The sequence below is a fragment of the Xiphias gladius genome, chromosome 4 (genome assembly GCF_016859285.1).
Source record: "Xiphias gladius isolate SHS-SW01 ecotype Sanya breed wild chromosome 4, ASM1685928v1, whole genome shotgun sequence".
NCBI lineage: Eukaryota > Metazoa > Chordata > Actinopteri > Istiophoriformes > Xiphiidae > Xiphias > Xiphias gladius.
This window is the reverse complement of record NC_053403.1, coordinates 9114801-9129257: the sequence shown is the minus strand read 5'-3', so window position 1 is coordinate 9129257 and position 14457 is coordinate 9114801. Positions and strand designations below refer to the sequence as shown.

The 14457-nt window shown below is 41.2% G+C and overlaps 2 protein-coding genes across 2 annotated transcripts in view; one reads left to right on the top strand and one right to left on the bottom strand.

Annotated features, from left to right (window-relative positions):
* ezrb (ezrin b) overlaps nt 1–2050 on the top strand; it is a 33766-nt gene extending 31716 nt beyond the window's left edge. Inside the window, exon 14 of the mRNA XM_040125284.1 lies at nt 1233–2050. Coding sequence (XP_039981218.1) covers nt 1233–1397 — 165 coding nt within the window. The 3' untranslated portion in view covers nt 1398–2050. The remainder of the gene's footprint in view (nt 1–1232) is intronic.
* A 2408-nt stretch (nt 2051–4458) lies between these two features.
* On the bottom strand, nt 4459–12837 carry sytl3 (synaptotagmin-like 3). The gene is made up of 14 exons (XM_040125659.1): nt 12765–12837; nt 12258–12526; nt 11353–11568; nt 9592–9659; nt 9012–9063; nt 8836–8902; nt 8669–8741; nt 8143–8273; nt 7672–7794; nt 7275–7444; nt 7068–7164; nt 6789–6959; nt 6181–6250; nt 4459–4950 (listed from the first exon to the last, which is right to left on the bottom strand). Exons 2-14 carry the CDS (start codon nt 12353–12355, stop codon nt 4943–4945), a joined length of 1344 nt encoding a protein of 447 aa, XP_039981593.1. The 5' UTR covers nt 12356–12526; nt 12765–12837; the 3' UTR covers nt 4459–4942.
* Nucleotides 12838–14457: the final 1620 nt, after the last annotated feature.

The window sequence follows — 14457 nt, the reverse complement described above, 5'->3', positions numbered from 1 at the left end:
TCACTGGTGGATAGTCACTGTGTGGTCCTGCATTTCATACGTTACTGGTGAACCGTCAAAACAGATTAGAATAAGCGGTCTCAAACTCCCGTGGTTGGTCTGCTTTCACACCACAAACAAACTGAAACAGAGTCCACTTGGTAACGAACAGAGACCCTCCTTTTGAGGCGGTCCAGTTCTTAGTCCGTGCCAGAGCTTGATTGACAGCTTTCATGCCAGCCCAAATGAACCAGATTAAACAGGCAAACAAAATACGAACTGTGGGTTGTGAAAACAAAAAGGTTAGGTGTGAAAGTTCACTCAGTCTCCCCCTGTGGCTGCAGCAAACCCAGTTTAAAATTGCTCTGATCCATTCACACCATTAAACACGATGGGACCAGGCTCTCTTGCCTCGAGTTTGATGTTTTCTGACCTGCTTCAGCAAATTGTTGAATTTCCTGCCACGGACCACAAATTCTGACCTTGACATAGCCTTATATCTTATACATTTGTACCTGTCTTCTTTCAGAAGTGGTGTAAATAATGAGTCTCTTATCAAAGCGATCTGCAAATTTTTTACTATATTTGCTTTCTTTCTTGCCACGAATGGTGCAGAAGCTGTTGAACTCTTAGTACTCTCTGACAGCAAAAGGGACAGTTAGCTGGGGGAAAAAAAAAACTGTCACAACTTAGCTCAGGGTGAGAGTCAAAGGAAGAGACGTACTTTATAAGTTTATTTCAATTAAACTAAAGCAACAGCAAAAGCTTGATCAGGGCTGAGGCCCAAATCGCTCCTTATTTACTATATAGTGCGCTATATTCACTGTCATTTGAGCGTCCGAATTCTGATGGTGATATTTATCCACTGTATAGTGCCTTCAAAAATGCCCACAATGAAGTGAAAAAAGTAGCGCCCATGGCACGTACAGTTCGACATTTCATAGATGCAAAAATTACCGTGGTTAGTGATGAGGCTAAATGATAATGAGTCACACGTGTCCAAAAATTAAAGATAAATAAATAAAAATAAAAAAGTAAACTACTGGGTGTCTGTTATATAGGGAGTAGTGAATGATTGAATAAGGTAGTGATTTTGGACAGTGCCAGGAAAAAACCCACCAGACACAGTGGAGGGACATCACAGTGTCATGGCTTCCCTGCTAGGGTCTGCTTTTATGCCAGCATTGAATAGGCAGCAGTGTTGCTGGTTTTTTACCTCTCATCTCATGTTTCTTCTCCTCCTCTGCCCTCAGGCCCTGACCTCAGAGCTGGCTCAGGCGCGTGATGAATCCAAGAATACCCAGAATGACCTTCTTCACTGTGAGAACGTCCGGGCCGGCCGAGACAAATACAAGACCCTGCGACAGATCAGGCAGGGCAACACCAAGCAGAGGATCGACGAGTTCGAAGCCTTATAAGAAGCCTACAGCCCCTCAGCCACGTACCCTTTCTGAATGGTCACTACGTCTCGCTCCTCGGCTGACACATATCGACACACGCCCAGCAAATCCAGACGACTCACGCAAACACACATCAGTTGCAGTCTTAACTGGAGCAGTATAAGCACAGCAGAAGCATCACTTACAGAGAGATGAACTCCTGTTGTGAGTTTGTTTGGCAGATTGCAGGGCTTTGCAAATCGAAAAAAAAGGAAAACTTAGTGCCAAAACCTCCCCTCTTCTTAGTGTTTCAGATCTTATCTGTGTATTTCATTGTGTAATTTGATCAATTCAGACCAAATCATTATTGTTTTTAACCAGAGGTGTGATGAAGTAGTGGGAGTAGCCAAATTTGATTATTATTTTACGATGTGCACATAGAATATATGTAATCAAAGTCTGGCTTCTTTTTCATGTCTGTCATCTGTTGTGTAGGAAGAAACGGACAGTTTGTCGTTTATGGCGACCACTCAGAAAGGGGAAAACAGTATAAGCAGAAAAATGTATGTTTGTTTTTGTTTTCCATTATATTTGAACACTTCCATTTATGTTTAATATTGCTATACAGTAGTTTAAATCATGCCTAGTTTGATATTTATACTGTATATGGGACATTAAAAAAGGGTATTTCATCTCAGTTTGTATATTTTTGCTATTTTGCTATCTACTAATGATAATGAAAACATTGAATATGTTTCAAAGTTTTTATATATTGACCAAAATAATAGCAGTCTTATGTTCCATATGTTTTCCTTTAGATCACTAAATTAAAGAGATTTAATTGTAAATTATTATTATTTTTTACTGTAGGAAATATCCAGCTGCATGCCATTAAATCAGTTAAGGAGATTGCTATCTATCTAGGTACTTTTGATTAGTTTTTTTTGCCATGCAGTTCACAGCATGCTGAGGAAAGTCTTATCTTCAGAGGACTGTGTTGACTGGGACACTTAGGTTTAAGATATTTTATTTCTGTCTGTTCTGTGTCATGTCGCTGTTGAGTGAGAGATAAGCACGTGTTGCGTGCTTTCACCCTCCTAAGTGGCCTTTCTCTCTGGCTGTGCCTCTGTAGGTTGCAGTCCCAGTTGGTCTTTACTTCTTAGCCAAGGTGCATAGTCACAAAAAATATGGATGTAACTTTGGAAAAATTTCATATTTTTTTTTTTTTAGTGTTAGACCTCCACTGAGCTTACGTGAGGGTTGAGGTGGACATTACAGAGAGTTTTCATTTTGCAGCTTGGTCACAAAGGACTGACCCAGACAGTATAACATCAACATCTCACTCTCCTCTCTCTGGACATGGGCTAGAGTAGCATGTACTTACACTGTAATGGAAACACACACCTTTGTATATGAACAGGATTTTATAATGAGGTGTTCAACATATTGGCAATAAAAAAAAAATCTATGATTCCACATCAGTTTGTATTTATTTTGTACAATATATATCAAAGAAAGTGTGGACACCTCTGTCCACATACTTAAAAAAAATTGTAGACACAATCCCGCATCCACATCCATAACCTTCTCATAAAACAATGGTAGAAGAAGTACTTAGATCCAGTCTTTGTTTGATAAAGGCTCAAATCTTGAATCTACGAAATTCCCAATCAAGACTAAAAGGTCAAAAGTCAAGTCTAAGTCTTAAACTTTGTGTTAAGTCCCAAACAATTAAGTCATCATGCACCCCGCATCAGATTATTAACATTTTAAATATTTAATTAGAAACAATTAGTATAGAAAATAGTACATTTACAGAAACTAGTGCCCCAGGTAGAAAAAGGAAACTTTTGGCCCAACATATGTGTGGGTGCTTGGCCCGAGTCTGGCCCGAATACTTCCTCAGCAATACACCAGTGAAGTTTGAAGTCGATTTGAGTGGTGGCCGATAACATCGAAAGACAAGACAGAGATTTCTCCAAATATTAGGATTTATGATGCAACATCGCAACACTCACGGTGCAACATTTCATGATGTTGCTGATGCTGCCACACAACCCCTCTGTCAGTTGGATGGTAGCGTAGGGTTTACATAGATTATTTTGTGATTGTATTTTCGATGTTCTCAAACACCACTCATCCGAAACAACTTCACGGTCGACACTGCACTTCCTTTGGGTCCTCAGCAATACACCCGCCCAGTCTGAACTTCCATGGGATGAGCAGTTGTGAGTAAATCAAAGGAGGGACGGACAGACAGACTGAAGGAAAGACCGAGATCTCTCCATTCATTTGTAAGGTCAACACTGTACTGCAAACAGAGCATGTTTAAGTGCCGAGCCTGTGGGCAGAGACGTTCAATGTCGTCACGTTCTCCTGGCGATGACACAGGCGAGACCGGTCACGCCGAAGTTACGCCACTTGTTGGGCATTTCGCAACGCCGGTTGCCATGGAGACCCTGGAGAGGAGTGGCTTAACAGAGAATTCCAGGTCAGTGAAATCACCGCTCCTTCCACAGGAACTTTCTTCTTTTTTTTTTTTTTTCCCCCCTTCTTCATTGCGCTGTGAAACCAGAGACTGAGCATATCTTTCACACGCTGCTCGGACGAAGACAAGAAAGGCTTCATTGTACAGAGGGAAACACTGATGAATCTGCCCCTGGAAGGCTCATTCACTGAAATGACTCAAACCACTTCCTGCGACAGGCGGGTGTGGCTGCAAATTTCATTTGTCAGAAATGTAACCCCAGTGTCTTTCCCAGTAATTGTATTTGCATGGATGTTTAGCTCCTTGACTCCTCTGATAGAAAATCACATTAAAGAGGAAAACTGAGTTGAGAGATGCTTTGAAGGCAGCAGAATAGCCTCTCTTCTTGGTTTAATACCCAAGTGATGACCACTTTACACTTTCACAAGCGAGATATATGCCTAACTCCAGGTCCACTTTCTCGCAGAGCTTTCAGCCGCATGTCACGGTCTTCATTAGCGGATTGATTTTGCTCAGCCAGCATTGAGAGTCCAGGAAGATTTATAAATAAATACTTTATTCATAAATATAATGAGTATAATTGAAAAATAACATAAATAAATACATCCCATTTTGTGTTCCTATAAAATACAACAACATCCAGTCTCTCTTATCTTAAATTGTAATCATTCATCAGTTCTTACAAATGCTTCACAAGAGGAGTTGTAGTTGTTGACAAACACATTGCTGATCAGTTAAACATAGCCTTATATCTGCTTACAAATAAGTTATAGTGTGATTCAAACCATTCATTAATTGTTTATATACAGTCAGTCAGTCAGTTCACCACTTTGGTCCAGATTAAAATATGTATAATTCTGAAACGGATGCGTTACCAGAGAATTGGTTATTTAGGATGAGAGAAAGGAAATCTCTGCTGTTGCCAGCGTCTATTTGAGCCCCTCCCTAGGGTCCCCCAGCGGAGGGGCTTTGGTCCCACAGGTCCAGATCCAGAGAGACGCCTTGGGGACTTTGTCAAAACAGCAGCTGGTGAGACGCCCGGTCTCAACTTCAGAAACGGATGTCATCTGGACGAGCCCTCCGCCTACTTCCAGAGTCAGACACCTAAACACAACACACACACACACACACACACACACACACACCCTCAAGCCTATTAAACACTTACACTCTTTGATGTATTCTCAAACACACACCAGAACAAACATAACACACCTTGCAGGCCTGCAGACACTGAAATGCACACACAAAGATACACGCAGGGCCAAAATAAGGTGTGTTTACACTTTGACGCAGGTATTCTGACCAGTGTTTGCATTAATGGGAAGGTTTTTGGCACCTTCGATAAGGACAGTTTAGTGGATGATTGCCATGTGGCCCGGTGTTAACCTCTGTAAGGAGCAAGACAACACGACTGTCATTGAAGTGTCCAAAAGAGACGTTCTCCTGACCCCTAGTGCTGTAATTAAAGAACCAAGAGCGGATACTGCTGAAACATGGTGTGTCTGATTCATTTTAAAGGCTGTTTTCATATCTGGTAAAATCATTAAGTGGAGGCTTTAAACGAGGAGGAGGCTACTCTTGAGCTGTTGGTTAACACATGTAGCATATCTGTAGCCAATTAAACCCCATGATAACCACACCAGAAAATACATTATATTCTACTATAATGATAATGGATCGTAGGTGACTCTCATAATCCACGTGTTTAACGCTAGAACGTACACTGTTCTTCTTTTGTGTGTAAGACATGAGATGTCTTATTAGCTGTGGAATTCTTATTAGAGGGAATTCTTGTTGTATTAGAAGTAATATGGCATTGGTGGAGGATCACATTTATTTATAAATATCAAATATAATGTATCTATGGGCTTCACAGGCCTAAGACATGGACTCAGTGGATCCAAACCCTGCCCAAGCTGTCTGAAAAAGACAATCAAAAGTAGCTTTCGGTGATTTTTATATTTTATTTTTGATTAACAATTTAATGCTTCGCATGGATTGAGAAAGTATGGGTCAAAAACGATTTAAAAAAAAACACGTAATGACAAAAAAAGCAAACTAAACACAAGGCTACTATCATTTCTCTCTAAAAGCTGACATTATTCAGTGTGTTTGTGCTTATGGACAATTACAAAATCATCAATTTGCAAGATCTGGTGCAAAGCTAAGGACAACCGACAACAGTTAGTGGGTGAAATTGCGGAGAAGTTCTTAAATTATTCCCTTAAATAAAATAAAATGAAATTTAATTCCTATTATCTATCTGACGAACAGACAGATGCCTCTCTTTTTCTTGTAGACATTAAAGGGAGCTAAGCTGCAGCAGCTCACCCTGGTTGTCGGAGCTGACCGGCAGTTCTCCTCCGTCCCGCTCCATGGCGCCGCCATCTGGACTCTCAGCCTGAGTGACACAGAAATTGAATAGAGAGGAAGACGATAAGCTCGGATGCAGTTTAGAAGCAATACAAAATAACAAAATGGTCCCTCAGGCAATAGGATCAATATCAATGTTTTTAATGTTCAATATTAATGATTAAGACATTGCGGTATGAAATCATCTTAATTTTAATAAGCGACTGAAAAATCGTAGACAAAATATGTCATCGGTAAATTTTGAAATAATCTAATATATTTCTAAAACACAGCCGAATATTAGAGACGGAGAGAAAATGATTGAGGTGGGAAGGGGGGGCTGAATCTGTCGTTCTATGAAAAAGCAAGACCATCCAGTGTTATTAATATTTTCTTTGGTCTCATACCTATGGTCATAAAACAAAGTACTGGACAAATTGAAAATTCTGACTTGCTAGCGTTAGGAAAATGCAGAAGTCATAAGGACACATCAATCGAAAATATAATTGGGCATATTGGGCCTGTATGTATTCATATCAATATATTAACACAGTGTGATATCTGAACCTTCGCCCGCTCTGGTTTACCTTTGGACACAGCGGGTACCAGTTGGAGCACCGGGAGGCTGCGTCATCGAATCTCCAGCCGTCCAGCGGGATAAGGACCTCGCCGAGAAACACCTTCCTTTTCAGGGTTCTTGAGTGCCACACGGAGGCCTGCAGTCTCTTTCCAAACAGCAGGTGGCGCTCTATTTGATACTGTCAAGAAACGGATGGAGAGGAGTGTATGATTTGGCCAAGTCAAGTGTGATACAACACCGAACTGACTATCAGAATAGCTAGGCAACTGCATTTGTGTCTTTCTACCTTCAGAACTTCATTATAAACCGGATCAGTCGTGTTTTTCTTCACTGTCGTCTTCATTTTGCCGCCCTTCTCCGGCAGCACGAAGAGTTTGACGTATCTACGCACGGAAATCACACATACAGGAGTGCGGGGAATTAACACGGTTTTTACACGGCAAAATGGGGTCATATCGTATGCGATGCATAGTGCTGCGTTTATCGGCCTTACGGGTGACACTTCCTCTTTCTGGCGTCTCCATACGTGAGGTGTCTGCAGCCGCCGACCACGATCTCCAGACAGGAGGTGCTGGCGTTGTAGGCCAGAGCCAGCTCCAGCTCCCCTGCCACGCTGACGCTCTCAAAGAGGCCGCAGTCTGTGCCGATGCTGCTGTTGCTGCCCTGAGGGACCGGAATACAGGCTGTATCTCAACGGTTTATGTTTAAAAGGGCAGATAACATGACAGACTTCTACTCGATTAAAGCAGCACAGAACATACAGAAGAAAGAGATTTCATATATATGAGCTGGGAGGCTGAAATGATCATAATCTATAACTTGATATTTCAACAACAGGAAGTTGCTTGGGGATTTTTTTTTTTCCCCTCTTATTATCAGATTCTACTCACTCTCTTGCCTCCGGAGTACTCAGAACTGAAGGAAGTTTCTTCTTCTGCCCCGGTGGAGGAGCCTTCCTGGTCACTGTCTTTGCTTTTCTTGAACAGGTTTGGAAGACTCGGGACTTTAAAGAGCTGCAAAAAGAAGCAGGATCCTTTTCTTTACCGTGCTTGTGCTTGCTGATACCGTAGAGCCTAGCAGAAGGGATTCAGTTCGGTAAACAGTACCAACTACACATTTTCCCTTAGCCTGGTGCTGGTATTTGTGGTGCCTCCAAAAAAAAAAAAAAAAAAAATCGGACACTGAGACTTTGAATAGTTGCTATTTCCTCTTACCACCAGTAGGGACCACTAAAGGTCCTTTTTTTCAGTGATCTCGTCACCTCACGTGGACTGTTAAAATTCTCAAAAGACCCTATCCTCTTTACAGGTTAATGACTTTGGTTGGCGCACCGCGTGTATGAGCTGTTGCAGCTGACCTACCCGTGCAGCTGCGTTGATGTCGCCGTCAGACAGGCTCTTCTGGGCGCTGTAGGTGACGCTCGACCCTTGGCGGCTGTTGCTGTCAACTTTCAGCAGGTCTCCTCGCACATCATTATGAGAGGTTGAAATCTCTGCGTCGAGAAAAGAGCCAGACACCTCAAATCTCCGAAAAATGAGAGGGGTTTTTTTTAATCCTTTCGGCGCACGCCATTGCCGTCTCTGCCCACAGTCTTATACAACTTCTAGTAATACAACTGGTATTATCAGGTCAGAAGGGTTTTTTTTTTTTTTTTTTTGCATCATATTATTTCAGCCGAGTTTCCTTTGTGGTTATTACTGTGCACATATATGCAGCTCATTGAGGCAGAGATCAGATTATGTTACGATAACATCCAGACGAACTGATGCTTCTAACTCTCTTGAGTTGCACGCTTGATGCGTTAAACGATGTGCTGTTAGGGTTAAAGAACTCCTCATAAATGCTGATCATTTCAGAGATGTGAGAACATGTTTCATGGTAACTTACTTCTGATGCGAGTCGTGAATGAGACCATTAGATCTTCCATAGATTTCGTAAAGGGTTTTGAATTCTTCAAATCCTGCAGATCAAAAGGCATTGGCACACATTGACACTCACTTCATGTATTTACACTTTTACCATAAAGTAATGCCAGAAATATGTCAGGTCTTTACCCCAAATTTGCTCAGAAACTGATAATCCAAATGGGGTGGAGGAGTGGGTGGCACGACTGATATATGACTGTGAAAACATAAGAAAAAAACAGGTTACTTAGTGGTTCTTTTTCACATATTTAATGAATCAAAGCAGCTCCAAAGACTTAAAATCAACATGTAAAGATTCATCATACCTCAGCACATTGTAGGTCTTTAATAGTGTCTCCCCGACTGTGTGATATTTGTCTGTAAAGAACAAATCAAATGAATGACACACGGCGCTACATGTGTGAGAGCCGTACGAGCAGGATGGAGTTCAGTGTGTTAGGACCGTTTATATCCTCTGAGGTAAGTTGATGCTAAGACCAAGTATAACTTTTATGTGACCATCGAAGCAAACTGAAAGTCATTATACTCACTTATTTGGCCAAATTTGATTTTCATTACATACTTTACATACTTTCAGCAACTACGACAAGATTAAAAAACACAAAAAAACATTTAAATACCCTTATTGGCCAAAGGCCTCCACATAAATGATTAAATATTAACACTATGTCACTTATGACAATACTTTACCGCACTGTAAAATGGTAATACTGAATAATTCAGTAACTTAAACAAACATAACTTGAATCATCCATGTTTTATTATTCAATGTTTCCTAACTGGATAATATCAAGGGAGTATTAATAATAAATAACAGTCGATGTAAAAAAAAAAAAAGAAAAAGAAAAAGAAACCAATTGTGAAGTCCAAGTATTGTAAACACACCTATGGTGACTGGAAATTTCTTTGCCTTTTCCTCTAAGAACCACTCTCCAGACCTGATCTTCACTTCCCTGTGAAGAAGAAAAACACTGTGAACGAGCAGACACAAATTATTTCATAATCAAGCTATTAGCAAACTGGGGCTCATACTTTAAACAAACATGTAGCAACTTGCAACCATTTGGGTTGCTGTAACTACATAACTATTTTACGTTATGCTGCCCTTTCTTTAGTTTTCAACAGAAGTAATGCCGGAGGCAATAGCCAGACATTGAGTGTCAAACATTGGAGGTCCCCGCAGATTTCCAAGTAACAGCTTCAGAAAGTCACTGGTATTAATTGGTACTGATCTGATCTGACCACATCATTATTTCTAGGTTAAGATTAATAAACTTTAGTTGAAGTTTTATTCTTTATTACAGATATTTTAAGTCTAATTTTGAGAGAAGTGACTAATTTATTGTATAAATTAAGGCCATTGGCCATTTTGGGGCAAGTTGTAAACACAGCATTGACATGTCATCACTTTTTAAGTTGATATGTTGAACTTGTAAAACAGTTTCTTATCTCCACAGCCACCAGTTACGGACAGACACTAGCTTTCATTTGGAGTCGTGTCTCTGGCCACCTGTTGAATGCAAGTCCAATATTTAGCTCTGTTTTTGGTCTCTACAAACTCCTGAAAGAAATATCTGGCTCTTCGGCTGCTCAATGCTCCGCTATGTTCCCCAGCCAGTCGCCAACTGTGGCTGTCTGCTGTTTGGTGCTGAGCAGGTGCAGTGTGTTTTTAGAGCTGGCCACGGTGACTGAAAAGGGCGCAATGAGCGGCAGGCTGACAGTAGGGCTGCAGCTAACCATTATTTTCATTATCGAATTCTGACGATTTTTTTTTATCTCAGTCAATTGCTTGGTCTAGAAAATGTCAGAAAATCAGTTAAAAAGAAATGTCCATCACAATTTTCTCTCCTCAAATGTCGTGTGTTGTCTGACCAATAGTACAAAACCCAAAAATATTCAGTATTTTAAGAAAACCAGAAAAAATTTTGGAAGCATTTTAGCGTTTTCGAAGCTGGAACCAAAGATCTTTTTTGATCGGCTAATTGATGAATTGTTGCAGCTCTAGGTAAGAAAGAACCAAAACAGTAAAGTTTTGCACCAGACAGCTAAACAATGAGCGGAAACTAGCTATCAAGCTATGTAAAGCTAAGAGAAGCTGCAGATTCAGGTGATAATCGTTCCCCTTTAAATATCACTTTAAGCCACTGTAAAGAAAGTAAAAAATTTAAAAGGTGCTATACGTAAGTTTTTGCTTTAGCTGGTGGGTATGCTTCAGAGGAAGTTCAGTAGAAGAAAAGAAGTGACAGAAAGAGAAACCAAAACAAGAGTTAAATGAAAGGACAATGAGACACCTCTTGGCGAGCAAAGGAATGAAGTTTGATGGTGAACCTGCAACATTTCCTCTAGACTGGTAAGTAAACAGCTGTCAGTGCTAATGTTGGCTATGTACCGATAGCAAAAACGTACATATAGAATCTTTAAAGCTTAAACGGGCAACGCAAGTGTCGACAGAAATGATCTCCTTCTAGTTTCCGAACAGAGTAGAAGTTAGCTTAACAGTACAGTATAGGAAGTCTCTGGCGGCAACTGTCAACGTTGGCTCTCTCGCTCCGCAGACACATTTACTCTACAGACATTTTGGGCATTGATTTTGTGAGTATCTCAGGTCTTTTTACAGTAAGCAGGGGGTTTGGCGCTTTAATGTACCTATAGGCGTGGCAGACCGTGCACTTCCAGTCCGCTGCCCCCGCGCCTACGCGACACCTGCTGCAGATCCGGTGGCTGCAGCCGCGGCAGACTGCGCCCGAGTTCCAGAATTTTCCCAGCGGCCTCTGGCAGCGGGCGCAGGTCCGCTCACCGTACTGCCGGGCGAAACTCTTGGCACCTCTCCTTCGAAGCTCCTGGAGCTCGTATTTCATCCTCCTGAGAGGACGGAACATGGAGAGTCGGAGACACCTTTAACTGCCAGTGTCAAAAAGAGAACTTCACCTCTGTCAGTACTGATGTGCAAATCTTAGAAGGATCAAAGCTAAACTAGGTTCTAGTATCATTTTCTTTTCATTCATCTTTTTTTTCTTTTTGCGGGTCAGCACATTTATTCAAATCTTATTCAAATAGCTAAAAATCGTCATCACAGTTTATCATTCTGTAAATAAAGCTGAATCCCTTTTGTAAAATGCTAAAACAAATATAGATTTAAATACTTTATTTTAAAAGGAATAATTTGACTTTTTGGGAATCTTGCCAAGAGTTAGATGACAAGATTGACACCACGCTCAATTGTCTTAGCTTTGCATCAAGACCTGAATCAGGGGGAAACAGCTGGCCGTTCTCGGTCCAAAGGTAACAAAACCCGCCTACCATAACATCTGAACCTCACTAATTTAAACATTATATACATATATATATATATATATATATATTTAGGTTTTAGTTACAGAAAAAATCCTATTTTTGTGACAGTATGATTTCTTTATATTTACACTGTTGGCTCCTTTCTAATGATGATCACTGAGAGACGGTAGTTCAGCCTCCTTTTCAGCATCATTAAGAGGGATTTCCCAGAAGTAGATTTGTCACAGAACATATGAAAATGTTCTAAAATGACTCACCTGATCCTGTCCTCTTCAATAATACGCAGCTGTTTGTCTCTCCGAAGAACCTCCAGGACTCTTTCTCTCTCCAGAGCCTGGAGCAAATTTAAATCCATCTTTGAACAACAGTCTCTCTGGTCGTCTGATACTATCACTGCTTCTCTTCTCTCTGTCTGTCCTCCTCTCTGCGTCACTGTCGTCTTCTTATTCTTGTCACCTCTTCCTCTCCTCTGTAACCCTCCCTCTTACTGGACCCAGGCTCAGACCTCCTCTTTAGTCTTCTGGAGCTGAAAGTAAAAGACAGTAAAGGTTATTCTACAGAATGCTATGGCAAGATCCTCTTTCTCCTGAATGTGATGTCCTCAGAGTCTCCACCCGCGTCAGAGCAGGATATAGACGTCCTGAGCAGATACACAGCTAGTTGTAGTGTTTCCACCTGGATTATGAAACCTCGCTCTGCCGTGGAAGTGCCCTCTTTTACTATTCTTTTTTCTAAAGGCAGGAGAGGAGCTACAAATCTGCTACCTGATGACGCGGATAGTCAGCCAGAGGAACTGCAGACTCACTGCGACACAGGATCTGATGACATATGAAACAGAAACACACAATTATTTTTGAGAAATATTTTCGGTCTCCAGTCTTTATCACACTGCCCACAACCTCATCTTCCCCTCCTATGTCAGTGTCACAGGACTTTTTTACCACAGTGTTCAGCCCCTCACTTCACAAACCACAGCTGCTTCCTCATGCTGCAGGAAGAGCATTGATGCTTCACTGATGGCATGGCTGCAAAACAAACCAAATGCCAACTCTTGCATTATTGATGGCTGACGTGCATCTGTTTTCCAGTTTCTTTTTTTTTTTTGTAGGTCAGTAGACTTATTTCTAAATATGTGTATTTATTTATTAATAAATCTTATTCAAACAGCTATAAATCCATTGTAAAAAAGAAAGTCGTGACCTGAAGAAGCTTATCATTCCGTGAATAGAGAGGAATAGAGGTCTGTTTTCTAAAATGCAAATACATTACAGACTTAAATGCTTTATTTGAAAGGAATAGTTAAATATTTTGGGAAATTCGCTTATTCACGATAAGAGGGATGCCACCTTCGTGTCTGTCCAGTAAATACGAAGCTGCAGCCTGCAGATGGTTAGCTTAGCTTAGCATTGAGACTAGAAACATGGAGAAACAGCTGGCCAGGCTCAGTCCAAAGGTAACAAAATTCGCCCACCGCCACCTCTAAGGCTCGCTAGTGAACATGTTATAACACATTTTTTAATCTATGCAATAACTGATTATATTTTGGCCGGGTGTTTCTGGAGTCCTAGAGGCCAGGATTTTCACGAAAAAGATTAAGCGAACTTTATTGTGTGTTCAGACAGAGTGGAAAGCAAATTTTCCGTGTTGATTCGACCCAAACAGCTAATGTACCAACTGTTCAGACGTCAGCTTCCAGCTAGCGAAACACTGGGGCGTTGACTGAGTCTGTGGGAATGGGCTTGTGTGAATTCAATTGGATGCGTCTTTGCGCCAGTTCACACCCTCCCCTGGTGAATTTGCATGCAATTGTGCCTGTCCATCCACTTTGTATGTAATCGCGTAGACGTGCTGACAGATTTTGTTAACTTTGGGCGGAGACAAGCTGGCTGTTTCCGCCTGATTCCAGTCCTTATGCTAAGCAATGCTAAGCTCCTGGTTCTAGGTCCGTATTTACCATATAGACACGTCAGTGTTTTCGATCTTCTCCTCTCACTCTTGGCAAGAAAGCGAATCAGTGCATTTCCCGAAATGTCAAAACTCTTCCTTGAAGTTCTCATTCATCTCATAAGTGGGTCCCATGTCTAAATAGTGCACATCTTAATTTGTATTGACCATTTTCCTCTTCAGTAGCAGAGAAATGAAGCATGGGTAGTAGAGAGGAAGTGGCCTGTTGACTAGCTGAATGCCAGCCTGTGTTAGTAGATAAGAGCCTGTCCTTGCTACTATCCAGAGCTGCCAGGAGGCTGTAGAAAACAATCAGTGTCAGCTTTGATTAGGCCTCATGGCTCACAGAGGGACACAGCTATTATCTGTCCTCTGCTGACATTGCACCGTGCCTAAAAGGAGTCTCTCAGGTTGTAAATATCAGTGAGGCAAGATATGAAATATGCTACTAGACGAAGGTTGTGATGCAGTGGGCATTTCTTCGGGCTTATCTGTGGTTTGATCCCTCATTTG